The 16,806-nt window shown below is 41.9% G+C and overlaps 2 protein-coding genes across 2 annotated transcripts in view; both read right to left on the reverse strand.

The window, feature by feature from the left end:
* Positions 1–517: 517 nt before the first annotated feature.
* On the reverse strand, positions 518–2,181 carry nrarp (NOTCH regulated ankyrin repeat protein). Its single transcript, XM_022768691.1, has 2 exons — positions 2,086–2,181; positions 518–1,870 (listed from the first exon to the last, which is right to left on the reverse strand). Exon 2 carries the CDS (start codon positions 1,350–1,352, stop codon positions 1,014–1,016), a length of 339 nt encoding a protein of 112 aa, XP_022624412.1. The 5' UTR covers positions 1,353–1,870; positions 2,086–2,181; the 3' UTR covers positions 518–1,013.
* A 6,299-nt stretch (positions 2,182–8,480) lies between these two features.
* Positions 8,481–16,806, reverse strand: part of exd3 (exonuclease 3'-5' domain containing 3) — a 39,905-nt gene continuing 31,579 nt past the window's right edge. The window contains exons 20-21 of the mRNA XM_022768679.1: positions 10,021–10,087; positions 8,481–9,783 (exon numbers count right to left, since the gene is read on the reverse strand). Coding sequence (XP_022624400.1) covers positions 9,401–9,783; positions 10,021–10,087 — 450 coding nt within the window. The 3' untranslated portion in view covers positions 8,481–9,400. The remainder of the gene's footprint in view (positions 9,784–10,020; positions 10,088–16,806) is intronic.

Raw genomic sequence — 16,806 nt, forward strand, 5'->3', positions numbered from 1 at the left:
TTTGATACAAAGCGAAAGCAGCGGTTTTTCTTAGTAACACAGCGACCATTGGCAAAGTGGTCGCACTGGCCTGAAAAGTTGGACGCCAGCATGGCAAGATCTGCTGCAGCAGGCACAGCGCATTCAGCTACTGTCTCTTTACTCTTGAAAAAAAAACACAGAAATAAAGTAAAGCTATTGTGTACAGTACTTCACAACAACGATGAAGTCAGTTGTTGTTACATAATGATTACACATCTGAAAAGCGTGTTGGATAGCCATAATGCCGCTCTTTGAGTTAAAAAAAAAAAATCAATGAATTTAGCTATTAAAGAAAATAGACCACCGGTAGCCAACAGAGGGCAACCCTTCTTCTCTTGTTCATGTGTCTTCCCTTTCAGATATTCCAGCATGCAGCCATATAGCATCAAGTGCCGTGTTTTCATATAAAATAACTTAAAAAGGGTTTTACAAGTGAACAATGAGGAGCAACAGGTCAAATCTGTGCCCCCCACCCCCCACCCCCACCCCCCCCACAAAGAAACTATTCAACTGTACTGAGGATGGGAGGTCATGGATAGAGGAAAAAAAACTGGGCCATCTGCACTCTGGAGTCCAAACACACACATACACACACACATGTGATACACAGAGACTGGCTTCTTTTATAATGGACGACACGATCTAGTATACACATTCAAGAGGAAAGCTTTAGTACCAACAAACTCACCGAAATGGCGTTTCTTTTGTTAAAGAGTCGTGTTGAAGCTGAAGCGCTGTGTATGAACCATGCGGTGGCTTCACTCGGGAGTGCAGAGAGGGCCCCGTTTGGTTTACAGTGAGGGAAGATTACTGTGCAGGCCTATTTTGTATTTCCTTTTTATATAATTTGGCACAACTATGTAGATAATGGCAGTTTGTTTTGCTTTTTAAAAAGAGCCTGGCTTTCCCGTGTGTTGCAGTTTTATTTTCCACTTGTTGCTGTTGTTTTGTTATTTGTTACTTTTCTTATTTTACCTGACAGCAGAGACAGATCACCGGGCGCCAGAGGAGTACTTGGCCTTGGTGATGAGGTATAGCACAATGTCTTGGTGGCCCCCGAAGGCGGCGATGTGTAAAGCGCTCCACCCTTCCCTGTTGGCCAGCCGGATATCTGCACCAAACTTCACCAGCAGTTTTACCAGCTCCAGGTTCCCGTCAATAACGGACTGGTGGAGGGCTGTCTGCCCTTCTGGCCCGAAGGAGTTGACGTTGAACTCGCAGTTTGTCATGTTCTGCAGCAACGAGTGAAGCTCCTTGGTGTTGCCCTTCTTCACCGCCTCCTGGAAAACCCTCTGCGGCGCGGAGCAAGTCGACACATCCGCCTGGCTCATGGTTGCAGCTCGCTGGATGGTGGGGAACCAGTAATCCTGCCTGGGCTCTAAAGCTGATAATAATGTCTTCTCCCTGCTGAGCGTCTCTGGTCTGGTAACAATGCCACAGTTACACTGGATTATAACCAGCTATTAAGGCACTTTAAAGTACTAAAAGAGAAAAAAAGATCACTGTGTATATCCCAAAAAGGACAAGAGAGGAAATAACACACTCGGTGTGCAAAAAATGTTAATATTTGAGAGATCCTAAAATCCCTAAAACATTGAAGGGTGCTCTCATGCGATCCAGGGGCCCCTAGATGTAGTTTCCCCTCTGTAGCAGCAGCAGGTAGCCTATCGCAAGGGATGGAGAAGAGAGACGCCTCCGACTTCACTTGGGGAAATTGGAAGTCTGACCACTATCTCCACAGAGCAGCCTCCTCGTTGCTGGGTCCCCGCAGGTTTTTTCCTTAAACGGTCCGACCTGGTTCCTGGCTACGCATCCAGGCTATATGTCGCTGCTCATGTGGCCAGGGTGTCTGGGAAAGATAAAAAATAAAAATAAAAAAAACACAAGAAAAGTCAGCATGAATCCCGATTCCACATCTACAGACTGCGAGAGACCCTACATTCCGCCACATCCAGGAGTGAGCGAGGAGATCTCCGTGCGCACACGTTTACGCACGCATACACTGCTTGATTTTTGCCATTAAACATATCTGGGAATGTAATCCGCTGCAGATGTGTGACTTACCTGTGACAGATGGACGGGTCCGTAGCGACGAAAACGATAGAAATCCACCGTGTGGCCCGGTCTGTGTCCTCCGCGCGGTCCGCGAGTCTCTGCCCTGCGCTGCGCTCCGGGGGAATATTTTACGCGTCCTTTATATGCATGACAATACCTTCCCAAAGAATCAACTGTGGAGGAATGGGCGGAAACCCGGAGAGGTTATAGGCTGCCGGCTCGGTGAGTGGGAGGGACCAGGGCGCTGTGAATCTGCAGGGAGGGGGCGTGGCCTTCTGAGGGGGGAGCCAAATGTTGCTGTAGAAATATTAAACAAGCCGCCCGCAGCAATATTATGGTGAGCTGTATAGGCCTATATCCGATCTCCTGTAGCCGACCCCAGGAAGTGGACTCAAAGCCAGAGGCATGGTGCTGTCAGAGCTGGAAACCGCTGAGAAAACGGACACGTTGTAAAGGATCATCCACTGGATTATCATCGACAGGAACTTGAAACAAAAAGTCAGTCATGTCTCATTGACAGGGATGTAAATGGTCACTATAGCATCAGCGAGGATTTTACTCATGCAAAGCGAATGGGCTCCTGTAAAATAAACCAAATGGAAACTTTCTGAAAACATGATCTTTGACATGATTTTTTACGCAATCTATAAAATATGACAATACACTTTTATTTTGACTCACACAACAGGTAAAAGATCAGGGAAAACAATAACAGGCGGGTGGACTACACATTATATTTGTCTAAATTATTATTGTTTAAAGTAAAGTGTCTTTTTAAGCAATAAAAAACATCTGGATACATTAACACACTTTACTGTTACATTGGCTAAAGATGAAAAGCTACAGTACATGCTGCTGCTTGAGCTTTATGATACCCAGCCCTCTGTGCAGTGTGACCCTGACACGAATGAGAGACTGACTGACTGACTGACTGACTACCAGTGAACATCTCAGACCTCAGTTAATTTGTGCACAAATGTGAAATAAAATAAAAATGTATGGATCAGTCCCAGATTTAAAGTTTAATTCTCTGTGTAGTTTGAGCAGTGGCTGTCTCAGGTGTGAGCGCATCTTTTCATAAGTAAATATCTATAACCTCAGACAGTCAAAAGTCTCTGCTGAACCAAACGGACCGGGAGTCTCTCAAGTCATTTGTAGCGCTCTGAGGAGGCGCTTATAGGTGGCTGTTTAAATCATAAACTGCGGATATATTCCAGTTGTTTTTAAATGACGAGACGGTGGGACTTCACATAACAAAAGCCCTGCGCTACTTCCTTTTTGCAAGTGAAAAGAGATGACGCTGTGCGCAGATTGACACGCCGCTCAGCTGCGCCCGCCACCGTGGGAACTGGGCTCCTGAGTGTGTGTGTGTGTGTGTGTGAGAGAGAGAGAGAGAGAGAGAGAGAGAGAGAGAGAGAGAGAGAGAGAGAGAGAGAGAGAGAGAGAGAGAGAGAGAGAGAGAGAGAGAGAGAGGGAAAGGTGCTGATAGATACAGATAGATAGAAACACCGTTCGACGGAAAGAACTCATATGAAAGCGACAGAGAGATGGAGGGAAATAGAGAGAAATATGTGGAAACCACACATGTACATATCGGCTTCCCTCGCGCCGTTTGCTTCGTTTGGCTGCTGCATTCTCCATCTCATCTGTGTAACACTTTATAAACCGCTCTCCGCTCTGATGGTTTGGCGGGTTTCACACTGTCCTCTTTTTCCCACACTCTGAACTGTACATTTGGCGCACGTCTGTGGCTGCAACTGCCTGTACGAGTGTGTTCCTGTGCGCCGGGCCTGCTCGTCGGTGTGGGGGAGACAACACAGAGAACCCACACATTAAGGTCACAACCTACTTTATTTCACCTAACCTAAAAAACAAAAAAACCCGAAAATATGACTGAAAACATGATTGCAGCGATATATTAGATAAAGTTAGTTCCCATTATTCTTCTCTAGGTTGAGAGTGCATTATCAGACTGGGGCACCTGAAAGTAAACAGTTTACCACGTTTCTATGTCAACACACAAGTTGGTTTGTTGAGCTATACAGGCAACCACAGCAAACGTATTTATGGGTCCAGTTGTTCTACCAGAAACAGGAACTTAAACAACTACAACCAAACTTTAAAAATGATATAATATAGACTACAATGTGTCCTACTCTTCCCTTATTTTTTTGTTATTAACATCACTCACTTACTAATCAAATCGATCAGTGATTTTTTTTAAAGGTTTAAGCGATCATGTAAATCAAACTGGATCGTTTGGGCCCATTATTTTGTATTTCTGATAGATAGATAGATAGATAGATAGATAGATAGATAGATAGATAGATAGATAGATAGATAGATAGATAGATAGATAGATAGATAGATAGATAGGATTTTGTGCGATTTTGGGATATACAGCCAAAGGAAACCGACTTTAACTTATAGTAAGGGGAGTTTCAGCAGTGAGTGAAGTGGTAATGTGCACCTGTATTGTTGCTATGGTTATCTGCAACTTTACCATGCAGATGCATTTAGAACCGTGGTTTCCCCGTTCCCCCAGTTATGGTTAAAGGGATCCCAGTATAGCCTACTATGCAATTTAACCTGACACGTCCCAGCCAATCAGAAACGAGGGTTTCTTTTGCCCACTATGTAATCTTACACGTTTGTCACAGATTTGTTGAGATTCAGATCTTTGACTTCAGGACCTGCTCCAGTGAGAATAAAAAGGATGGAGAATATGTTTGCGGTGGTGACTGGGACTGTGATTCATCTGTTTTGGATAATTGTATAGGTGCATCTGCAGGTGACTGTGAGTCTGCTTGCTGCCTATTTTTTGTTTGTTCCTCTGCAACAAGTGGCCCACAGCTGCAAATGCTCGAAAACAAAGACTAACTCTGAGTCACTCATAGAAATGTGGTGAATAACCAACGCAGAACTTCTTACACAGGCCACAGCAACAGATGTGTGATGTGTGTTCCTCTATGGTTTTCATATAACACAGCGTGCCTCCTGGAGTTTATAGTTCAAAATTCTCACAGCATATAAATGTACACGTTATGGGTTATGGTTACTTTCAGATTTGAATAGTAGTTTTAGGAACAGTATACGTTTTATCGTGTTATATACATACGTGTATATATTATATATATATGTGGCATTTGCGCTCTTCTCTCTGCCCCCCCACCCCATATATAATATATATTATAATATATATAATATATATATATATATATACGTATATATATATACACGATAAATATGTATATATGAGAGAGAGAGAGAGAGAGAGAGAGAGAGAGAGAGAGAGGCTACATGTTTTTTCTTTGGGTTACTGAATGGCGCAGAACATCTTCTGGAAAATTAGGAACATCTGTCCGCTATCAGAGCTTTGGCTGCAGTGCGTCTGGACACTTGGAAAACATTTGCACAGACCGCAGGAGCCAAAAGTTTCTACGATTGGATGAGTTTCTCCCCCAAACTCTGTGGCATTTGCGCTCTTCTCTCTGCCCCCCCACCCCCCCCCACCCCACTTTGCTCTTGAGTCTTTCTCGGTAATGTTTGTCTGGGAGGCAGCCAAGACCAGATACAATCCTTGAGACTGTTAGGTATACTTGTTCAAGCAGAGGTAAAATGCTTTGATCGTTTGATCTCTGAATTTGTCTTTTATATATTTTGATACACAGGTCCAACTATTATCTCACCACTTGTGTAATGAAATATCTGACAGAAACAGAAAAGGCTAAATTCAATTTAAAACGACTAAAAAACGCATTCCCTGCGTGCGTAAATGCGCACGCCAATCACGTTCATAACTTGCAATTATCGATACTGTTTAAATCTGTTGTCATTTTGGGCTGAAGGGTGACCCGGGCACAGAGGCTACAACAACCCTCCCAAAACTCCAAATGGAAAGTGGTCACACAGAGATAATACAAGTCTATTCTGGTTCTGTTTGTGCAGCCATATCTCTGTTCTATTGCAGTGTGATGATAAACAAGACGTGTCTACTTTCCAGCGTCAGAGAAAGAACACAGTCGTGTGTGCAGTGTTGTGTTGCTGCGTTGTAAACGGAGCGCTGGACAGGTCGAGTCAGCTCGGTGCGCACTGCACAGGGCCGAGTTTTGGCGCCGAGACCCGGGACAGCCAGGGCCAGACAAGACAAGGAGGAGTCTCCCGTCCCGTCGCGTCCGTCGCGTCCCGTCGCTCACCAGGTGTTACTGTAGAGGAGAGGAGAGTCCAGAAAGGAAAAGTCACACAGAGGGGGAGATAAATGTGCAAGTGTCGTGCAAAAATGTCTATTTTTCATCATGACGCTTTAGCAACATTGTTCTTTAGCACTCATGCCAGAGAGCACGTTGAAGTAAAACTCAGTGTGTATGCGAGAACGAGAGCGAGAGCGCGAGAGAGAGAGAGATAGAGAGAGAGAGAGAGAGAGAAAGAGAGAGAGAGGTGTGACGTTTTACCGGGAGGGAGGGGCTTCTGAATCCAATTCATTCCGGGCACCACGTGTCCTCAGAGCGTGGGAAAGAGGCGAGCTTTTCTTCCCAGCAAAGAAAGAGCAAGGATCAAATAACACGGTGCTGCGGCAGAAAGCTCGCGCTCTGCACAGAGGCAGGGGCTGCGACCACCCGGACAAGGACGGGACAGGGCACACAGAGAGGGGCTTATTTGGGAGCTTGGGTGTCGACTTCATTCATAGCAATAAAAATACTTGAGGGCAGCTTAATGTTACTGTCGTTATTATAGAGTCTGCTTTAAAAAAAACCGCATGGAAACATGCCAAGATTTCTTTGGACTCCTGGATGTATGATTGAGCAAAAAAGGGTCATGGTATATACAACGACATCATTAGAGACAGACAGAAACTAAAAACTCAGGAGTCTTCTTCAACGCTCATTTTGTGGATGCAGTGATACTAATGACGTTTAAATTATGAGCCATTAATAAAAAATATTGTGGGGTGTCTGTTGCGAAAAATGCCTTGAAGTTCTGTTTTTCCTCCCCCAGCATGACTCTAACTTTGTCTTCTTCTTAGCTATTAAATACATGAGGAGGACCATGGATGACTGTGGTTCTACACCTGTATCTGCTGTTTTACAGTGATTCAAATGTAAACAGGTAGAAAAAAATCCAGTCTGATAGCCAGGATAGGAACAACCCCTCTAATATGGCAACCAAAGTGGCATTCTTATTAAAAGAATATGAGTTCTCTAGAAAGCATTAGTAAATAGTTTACAGTTACAACATATAAAACCTTTATGGGAGGAGTGTATTATTAGAATGTGGCATTACTAGAAAGTCATTATCATCACAGTATGCTCTCCTTGAGAACATGTAAGTCATGTCTGAGACAGAGATAATCCACATGATCTTCTTTGTCCAAGACAGTTTCTTGTTGGACTGACAGCCTATCACTGTTAGATTTACCTAGGGCATAGGAGCAGCAGGTTCACATGCTGAGTACAACAGCTCACCCAGCACTCACAACAATGAACAGTGAACTTCACATTCACAGCCACAGACGCCCACTTTTGTCACATTATTCTTCAGAAGTGACAATACTTGTCCTCACACATAACTGCATTACGGGCGGTATAACATTACTTGCTTCAAATAAAAGCACTATACCTACTTCTTCCAATGTCTTTAAGGTTGTGCAGCTGGTAATGTTGACTAAACATTTTACATCTGTAGCCTCAATGTGGTAACTCACTAAATGTTATACAAGGTTATTAAAAAAAAGCATCAAAATTAGTTGAGAGGAAATGTTTCCATTGTCTAGTGTCAGTGAATCATCCTGAGCTTCAAACCTCTGACTTCCTACTGCAGCCATTGTGATTCACTGAATAAACACATGTACCTCAGTGATTCACAGTATGACCTGTCTTTGGGAGCAACTGTGGCTTTTTTGATGCAAGTTAAGTGATCAATAAAATAAAGTGCACATCTGGCTTTGGTGAAGGCTTCTTATCTTTTATGAGCGTAAAAAGATTCAAACTCAGCACTGTAGTTTCAACGAAATGCATACTCTGTACAGAAAACACCAGAAAATCTTTAATTGTCGAATTTTCCACACACGACGTCTTAAAACCCTTTTGGGCAATCCAATTTTCTGCAATCACACAAATCTAATGTGGGATTTGTTAGCAGAGGGGAGGAGAGTTAGAAAGGAAGGTATGAGAAAATATGAAGGGATTCAGGCGGTTTATGTGTTGGGTTACTCTGTGACCCGTCTGCTCTGGAGCCTCGGGGCAGGAAACCCCCACACTGTTAGTGTTACACCTGACAGACATCAGTGAAGCTTAAATGATCTCATCAATCTGTCCGCTCTTAGTCCTCTACCAATGCTCTGCGAATTTTGAACCATATCAAAAGATAAAAACACCTGGAAAGGATTATGACTTTTCACGGATTAATAAATGAAATGAAAACTCTGTTTATTAACACATATTCAGCTTTTGCCTAAATAATTAAAAATTATATACATGTAATCACAGAGAATGGAAGTATACAGTATAACAGACTGCTAAAAAAGTACAAGAACTGAGTCCTGTCATCATTTAACCGTAGCTTTTAGGTCAAAACAATTAAAAAAAGTTTTCATCAAATAGAATATAATAGAAGCTGCTGAATGAACAAACTTAAGACCAATGCAGATACTGTACATACTTAGTGTGATTTATAGTTTGGAGATAAAATTCCCTAAAGAGTTAAAGTGTTTTTGAGGAATTAACACATTACAACTCAAATTATCTCAATACAAACCACAAATCACCATAAATGTGCCAGGGTTTAACAATGAACATAAACAACAACAAAAATTACAAAGTCAAGATGTGAGCATGACTTGTCTTTGGTTCATTGAAATTAAAATGAGTTTTTAACTCTTTAAAACACAATAGATTTAAAACCGTTGAAAATAGATACATTGGAAATGAAGTTTGGGATGACAGAATCGTTCATCCATATTCACCGCAGCTTTGTTTTTTTAATATGACTGTCAAGTTTTAATATCTGCTGGGTAACAGGAGGTCTGACTACCAAGGGCAGTAAGTTGATTTATTAACTCACCTATTTTTTATCAAATTATTTGTTATTTCAAGTGATACAAATTTTGTATCACTTGAAGTTGCTGTTGAAACTCACTAGTAATGTCAGCCTAAATTTACAATCTTTGCGCCTTATCGTTTTATCAAGTCAATTAGAAAAGTAAAAAATAGAACTGCTGTTATGTATGCAGCAGTTTACTTGGATTTCATGACAGCTGGGTGCTACATGTGCGCAACATTAGTCTGGATGTTTTTTGGTTTGGTAAACTGCAAGAGCTTTACATCAGTCAGTTCTGCTGCCCTGCTTTAACGAGTGCTGCAGCTGATTCACTGTCCTCGTCTGTTATGTGTAAGACCTCCTGAAACATGGAGAGGACACGGCCAAAGTGAGAGCCTTCCCAGAACACCTTGCCACATCTGGTACAGACATAGAAGAGCGGTATCCTCGGCAGGAGGGTAGGGGGCACGGTGTGGAGCTGTATGGGCGCACCCCCGGGAAAGGTCAGGGTGTCAGGGTCCAGCCCTGAAAGGGAGGCCCAGCGACACTGAAGGGCATACCTGGGGAGTTCAGGGGTCACGCTGGAGGTCAAGATGTCACCAAGCTTCTCCTCTTCCTGTTGATGGGACCTCTGTTGTGTGTGGTCACTGTTGTCCTGGTCCTGCAGAAATCCTACAGGCAAAACACAACAATTGTATGACTTGTTAAAAAGTAAAAAGGATGTGAGATTAGCCATAGCAAAGTCAAAACTACCTGAGCAAAAGCGCTGCAGACACATTAGCAGCTGGAGTAATGGCATGAAAATACATCCTCCTGTATTCTATTCAGCACCATAAGGAGTCCAGTAACAATAAACCCTCTCCCATCTTACAGAGTGAGTTTCCATGTAGGCAGAGGTGTTAGACTGACCTTTCTGTTTGAGCATCCTGACCATGTCCTCTCTGGGCACCGCCACATACTGATCACTGTTACACGCCTGGACAAACACATGAAAATAGTCATCAGCAGCAGGGTTAAAAGAAATGTCGAAATGAAAATGAATGTTGAAAAATGTCTTGAGAAGGAAAAACTGTATTTTTTTTTTCAAGTTGGTCTTCAAGAGTTTTCCTCATAATGTAGTCACATGGTTTGTAACTAATTACTGGTACATGTGCAGATTTACATCTTGCAAGGAAAAAACAAACACATTCATTTAAAGTTGTACCATGTTGTATAATTCTATCATGACCAAGAACTATTTCCATTGCCAAGACAATTTAAGAAATAGAGTTAAGGTGTTAAAACCAAACTTTTTTATAATGTTTTTATAATCTTTTATTTTCTAAACTACATTACTCTTATGACGCTTCTGGTAACTATAGTGACCAAAGTTCACCTGTTCAAGACAAAAAGTGTCAGACTTGTGTTAAGACCTGGTCTAAAGCAGGATCGCAGAGCCTAGTAACTTGTGTTGACCCATTCACACCGCTGGCAAACAGACATTTTTCCCCCGGTTGTTGCTTTGGTGTTAAAGAGCCTAAGTGTTACAGAAAGAGCAGATCACTGTATGAGTTTGTGTGTGTAGAGACAGCGTTTACGCCTCAGTAACGTTCACATGTCCATGCCATGCTATCCTTCTCCACAGTAAAGGTCTCCCTGGTGGGGACATTAGTGACCTCGTGTTTACCGGCCCCCAACATGCACACACATACTCGTCTGTAAGCCATCTTGACAGCATGTCAGTGCTAAAAGCCTTGTCAACACACCTGAGCTCCACCCAGCAAACAGCATTCCACTTAGAGGTGGGCTGTAAATCAAACCAAGGCTCGCGGACCTCACAAAAGCTTCAAGCTCACTTAAAGCCAGTTTGTCTCTCTTTACTTGGGAAAAGTTTGATGAAGACTGCAAATCAGTAGCATGCACCCAGCCAATGCAAAATTATGTCCTCTCTTCTGTGTGCACATGCAGAGCGGTGTTTGCCTCTGTGGTAACTGAGGTCAGAATAGGAGAAAGCGGCTAGACAGTGGAGGTGTGGGAATAGCAGAGGTGTCATCTCCTGTCTTGTCTGTGGGAATAAAGCTCATCTCTACCTCAGTACATTTTGTATTCTACCTTAAACACACACACACACACACACACACACACACAAACACACACACACACACAGACACACTAACAGGCTAACATGCATACACCACATAGACAAAACACATTACAATTTACACAAGTTACACTACAGTGCGCATAAACCATATGCATACAAATGCTCACAGCGCATACACATGGCTCACACATACGAGCGTGGCGGCAGCCAGGAAAACAGACCCAGCTATTTGCTCAGCTCAAAGTTTCCCAGAGTTGAGCAAGCCAGAACCTGCTCTGAACTCTCAAGGCTAAGCCACGGACGGGCAGGCACACACGCACATCGCCTCACACACACGCAACCTGGATGGAAATAATTCAATCTGTAATTAATCAAAACACAGTGAGTTACAAATGCAAAGATCCAGCAGAGATCTATTAGACAAATAAAGAAAGTGAAATGGTGAAAAATTTAGAAATTACAGTACGAAAAATGTCTCAGTGATGTAACACAGATCATAATGATATTAACAAATTTAGATATAAAACAGATTTGCTTTAAGTGCATTAATGGTTTGCATGGAAATGGACGTGACAAAATGAGCTTGGTCAAAGTGGTAAGAAATTATATTTAAATGAACACAGATGGTAGCTCTGTGCCTTCATTTAAGACTGGAAACTGGGTTGGATCGGATGATTTTGGTGACATTTTCTCTGTTTTTGGCTGACTGCAGGACATGAAGACTTGATTTTTCCACATCACCACTTAAGTACCAGAGTTTTCAGACATGCAGTTGTCACGGAGTGCATGCGAAGCACAAAGGCATACAGGTGCCTTCTCTGCAGGTCCCGCACATCTAGCAACTTGGAAAGCATTAGAGTGAAAGTGCTGTCAAACCAATTCAATTGTGGAACATTTCCACAGGCAAAATATCATGTTTGTGATAATCAAGAAACACAGCACATGGCTTCAGTCACCGCAATCTGTGCAGGTTGATCAGCTGGACTTTTTGAAGTTTTTATAGAAATGATGCCTGCAATCGGTCCACACTGCCATGTTATTGATTGTATGTTTAACGTGTGTGCATGTCCCCTCTAACTGTAACTCATAAGCTTCTCCATATTTGCAAACATTACAAATTATATTTCAATAATAGCTTTAATGTGGAGTTTTCACCAAATTTCTTCTTGTAATGTAAGACCACAGAAGAGTCTTAAGATCAAAATGCCACCAAAGATTAAATCAGCAAACAAATAACACATTATTTTTTATTCCTATTTAACCCTACATACGTTTTAGGCAGTTGCTACATTGCTGTATTTTCTTACTCTGCCTGTCCTTTGTTCTTTCTGTGTTTTTCAGGGAACCTCCTGCATTCTCACACTCCGTGTGGCCGTGCCAGAGAAAGAATGCTCCTTGCCGTGACAACAAAGGCTATCTAAAGTGTGATACTGTGTTTCAAAGGATGGGAGGTGGTGGAAAAAAGAGGAGAGAAAGGGGGATAGTAGAGAGGAGGTAGGAAAGAGAGGGAGGAGGGGGGTGGGAGATTTTTCCCTAACGTTCTCAAACACACACACACACACACACACACACACGCACGCACGCACACACACACACACACACACACACACACACACACACACACACGCACACGCCCACACACACACACACACACACACACACACACACACACACACACACGCACGCTCACAGTGCATTGGCTCTGTAGGCAGCTCCCATGGGAAAATCCTAGACCAATCTCAAAAGGCGGTGCTTTAAGGGCCGATGCAGATCACATGGTTAGAGCAACCAATTGGGCACTGGTGATTTGATTCAAATTGTGGTAAGTCAGGTAAGGGGCAGCGTGGGAACTGGAGAGAAGAAGAGCAAGAGGGAAGCAACAACTGCATCATCTTTTCCCTTTGAAAATGTCTCAATGTGAATATCAAGTCCGAGTTAAGGTTAAAAATACTTAATTCCACTGTCCAAGGTTTCTGTGGTCTAAAACATATACACAGTATATAAGAAAATAACAGATTTTTTCTAGAAGCTACAGTATCCCTTCCAAGGAGAGAAAAATAAAACATACAACACCAGAGATTGATTGTTTGCTCCCATCATCCCATATAAACGGGACGTTCTGCCATCTTTGATTCCCTGTCATTCTGTTGGGGAGATATAAATTTTTGTTACCACTGTGAAATGATGTAGTTCCATTGTAAGTGGGATGGCATGCTGAACTGGAAAAAGCAGCCTCATGCTACCAAATGATGAGTAAAGAGAGGCTAACAGGGTGCAAGCGCTGACTTTTTTCTCTGCTTTCCCACACAGCCCGTAGGTCATTCTAGGTAAATCTGAACGCCTTCCAACAGCGATAGACAATCTCATCCATGATTTTCACTGACGGATGCAAACTCAATGCAAAAAGTGAATTTTTTAATGGAGGGGAGAAAGGACTGGGAACATCTTACTTCTTTTAGTTTCTCTCCCACTGAAAAAAAGCTGACATCATCTCACTGTTAATCATTAAATCAAGTTGTTATCTTTGCGTGGAAAATAAAGCCTGCATGCCAGTCGTCAGTCGGAAATGGTGGAGGTGAGAGCGGGTCACGAAATTTTAACTGAATCGTCATTTCTCTTTACTAAGAAAACCGTTTCTGAAAGATAGAAATGAATTATAAATCCTTCCTCTCTCTTTGCCAGAGTCCCTTCACTCTGCTAGAGCTGAAAATCAATCATTTTTACTATGCTGTACCTCAGAGTTGGTAGAAGACTTTGTAATGTAATTTAATTAAGGTAATTGCTACCACTCTCCCCATGTAGAAAACTAAATGGTAAGATGATGGTACATGGGTAAATTATTTAGTTTATTCAGATGGGCTGTCAGACACCTACAAACTAGACAGACTACCTAAAAATGATATTGTATGTATAATGTAGTGGACACAGAAAGGACTCCACAAAAAAGCACTGGAAAATACAATTATTAGGTTACGGGTTCCAGTTTTAAAATAGAGATTTGTTTTAGCAAAAAACACATATTAAGTCATTCAGTCAACAGATGGGGAGTACAATATGATTAACACTGGTTTAAAAAAAAAAAAAAAAAAAGGACTAGGCATCTCTATAGCCAGATAAAAACTCTTTTATAGCCGTCTTATTATATTATTATTATTGTACCTCATATGCAATGTTTGTAGTTTGGTAGAGCCCTGTCAAAATGAATTCTTGCTGTATATGCTGTATCTTAACACCTTGAGCAGGGGTCAGTTTTCTGCTGCAGCAGGACCGTGAGGGAAATACTGCGGTGACCTACTAAATGTACTTTCCCACAGTATCCTGAGGGTCTGGCCAGTGTCTCAGCCCAGCAGTCTGAGGTAATTACCAGCTCTGTTAACTAACCACTACCACCTGACAGCAACCTGAACTTGGACCACAGCAGAGCCTGTCTGGGCTTGACATCACACACACCTTCCTCTGACTCACCTCACTCGCACACATGTACAAACATATGCACTCACACATACCGCAAAGGCATGCAGAGGATGTAAAAACTCACATGCATCTCTCTCTCACACACACTCTCACACACTCTCACACACTCTCACACACTCTCACACACTCTCACTCACACACACACACACACCACACACACACACACACACACACACACACACACACACACACACACACACACACACACACACACACACACACACACACACACACACACACACACACACCCTTCCCTGACTAACGTTGCACCCACTCATTTCACCTGCATGACACACAAATTATGGAAGTCATTATTTCCTCCATGATTTTACATTGGATCCAAATTCTCCAGTTGTGTTTTGAAAGTGAAAGCTTTCTGGTGCATATATGCTGCATAAACATACGGCTATTGGTGTGCATGAAGAAGAGATTACAAATCCAGTGAACATATTTGCAAATCAGCCAAGACAGATGTTCTGTGTTTTCTACTGTATATTAAATTGCTTTATTTTTTTTCCATTACTGTTTGATTGCTTGTTGTGCTCCACTCAATTCTCCAGGGGTTGAAGGGGTGTGACCCCGTTCACCAGCATCCATTTCTTTTTGGCAACGATTTCCATGAATAACATCCTCTCTAAGCTCTAAGTTTTGACCTTTTTCTTTGAACAAGCAGATTAAAAGTTCAAACCTCTTTCTTGCGCTATTTTTTTAATTAAGCAGCCTTTTACCCAGTAGAAACCTATTAACGCTTTAATTGTTGCTCATTCAAATCATTAAGTGGCCTAAATATATGAAATGCAGCATCTACTTCTCTTGTTCATTTTTATGGCATTTACTTTTTTTTTTTTTTTTTTTTTTTAAAAAAGGTGTCAGATTATTTATGTTTATCTAAGCCATTGTACAGACAAATCTCTGCATATACACATAACTAAAAACCCAAAATGTGACAATATATTCCAGTTACTGCATTACATTTGCTTTAAAGTTGAAACACAGCATACTGATTGTTATATGTAGGTAATGAATGGAAAATGCACTATACTGATTTAATGTGAATGTGGAGTTGTATCAGATCATCCGTAGCAACACAAGATGAGGCTGCTTATTGCTGTCCTTCAGAGTATGTAGAGAGACTTTTCTAATTTCATGTATTGCTTGTGCTTCCTTATTCTCTTCAATTCTTGCTCAAGCTCTTTTCGTTTCTTTCTCTTGTCAAATTTGTTTTCCATTTTGGATCATTTTCTCACCCTCTGCTAGGTCTCAAAATTTCTGCCTTTTCTTCCCTCCCTCCTTTGCTCCCTCAGTCCCTCTTTATTGGAGCTCACTAAAATGGGTAATGAAGAAGATAATAGTCTAGAGTCTAGCAGATAACAGTCTAGCCGTCACACAAATAGCACTAATGCTTTCCTTTGGCTTGGCACAGTCAGTTCATTCTGTTTTTTTACCCACTCAACCTTCAACCTCAACCTCCATCTCTCCCTCTCTCCAGTTGAACCTATGTCTTCTCTCTTGTTCTATGTCTTGCTCTACCCCCTTCCAGTGTTCCCCTCAGCCTCCCTCTCTCCGGTTTTCTCTCACCTCTAACCTCTTTCTTTCTTTCAATCTCCAAGTACTCTTTTTTTTCTCTCTCTCTCTCTTCAGACGCCAGATAGCTGGGGCTGGTCTAAGCCAAACAGCTCAGGAAAACAACGTGCTGAAAAGGTCCGTTGACAATGCTGTTCATTGGGCAATGGGTTTTGAAGAGGGATAGAAAACAGCTAATCTAAAAAACATAAAAAGCCGGATTAAACCACCAGCCAGCATCTATTGATACGTATGTTGCATTTTTTATGGGTTGAAATTAACAACCAGACTAAACAAGTTTGAGGGACAATGTGATGAGCGGCACATTCAACATTTGCCCTTTTGTGTTTTTCAGGTGTAGTACTGGTAAATTCCTACGTCAGTGTTGGGTTATCACAACTGAAAGGTGTTCTGTGACAGAAAATTCATCTGCAACAATTTTGAGAATCGATTAATCATTTGTATTTTAGGAACCTAAACTGCATACTTTTGGGTTTTTGTTAAACAAACAGCGTGTTTAAGAAATTATGATGGGATTTTTAAATAAAAAATAAATAAATAAATAAAAAATTTCT

The sequence above is a fragment of the Seriola dumerili genome, unplaced genomic scaffold (assembly GCF_002260705.1).
Source record: "Seriola dumerili isolate Sdu_G_001 unplaced genomic scaffold, Sdu_1.0 BDQW01001815.1, whole genome shotgun sequence".
Classification (NCBI taxonomy): Eukaryota; Metazoa; Chordata; class Actinopteri; order Carangiformes; family Carangidae; genus Seriola; species Seriola dumerili.

What these genes read in the sequence shown, in the direction of transcription:
- nrarp (XM_022768691.1), bottom strand. Translation starts at nt 1,352, where the DNA reads ATGAGCCAGGCGGATGTGTCGACTTGCTCCGCGCCGCAGAGGGTTTTC.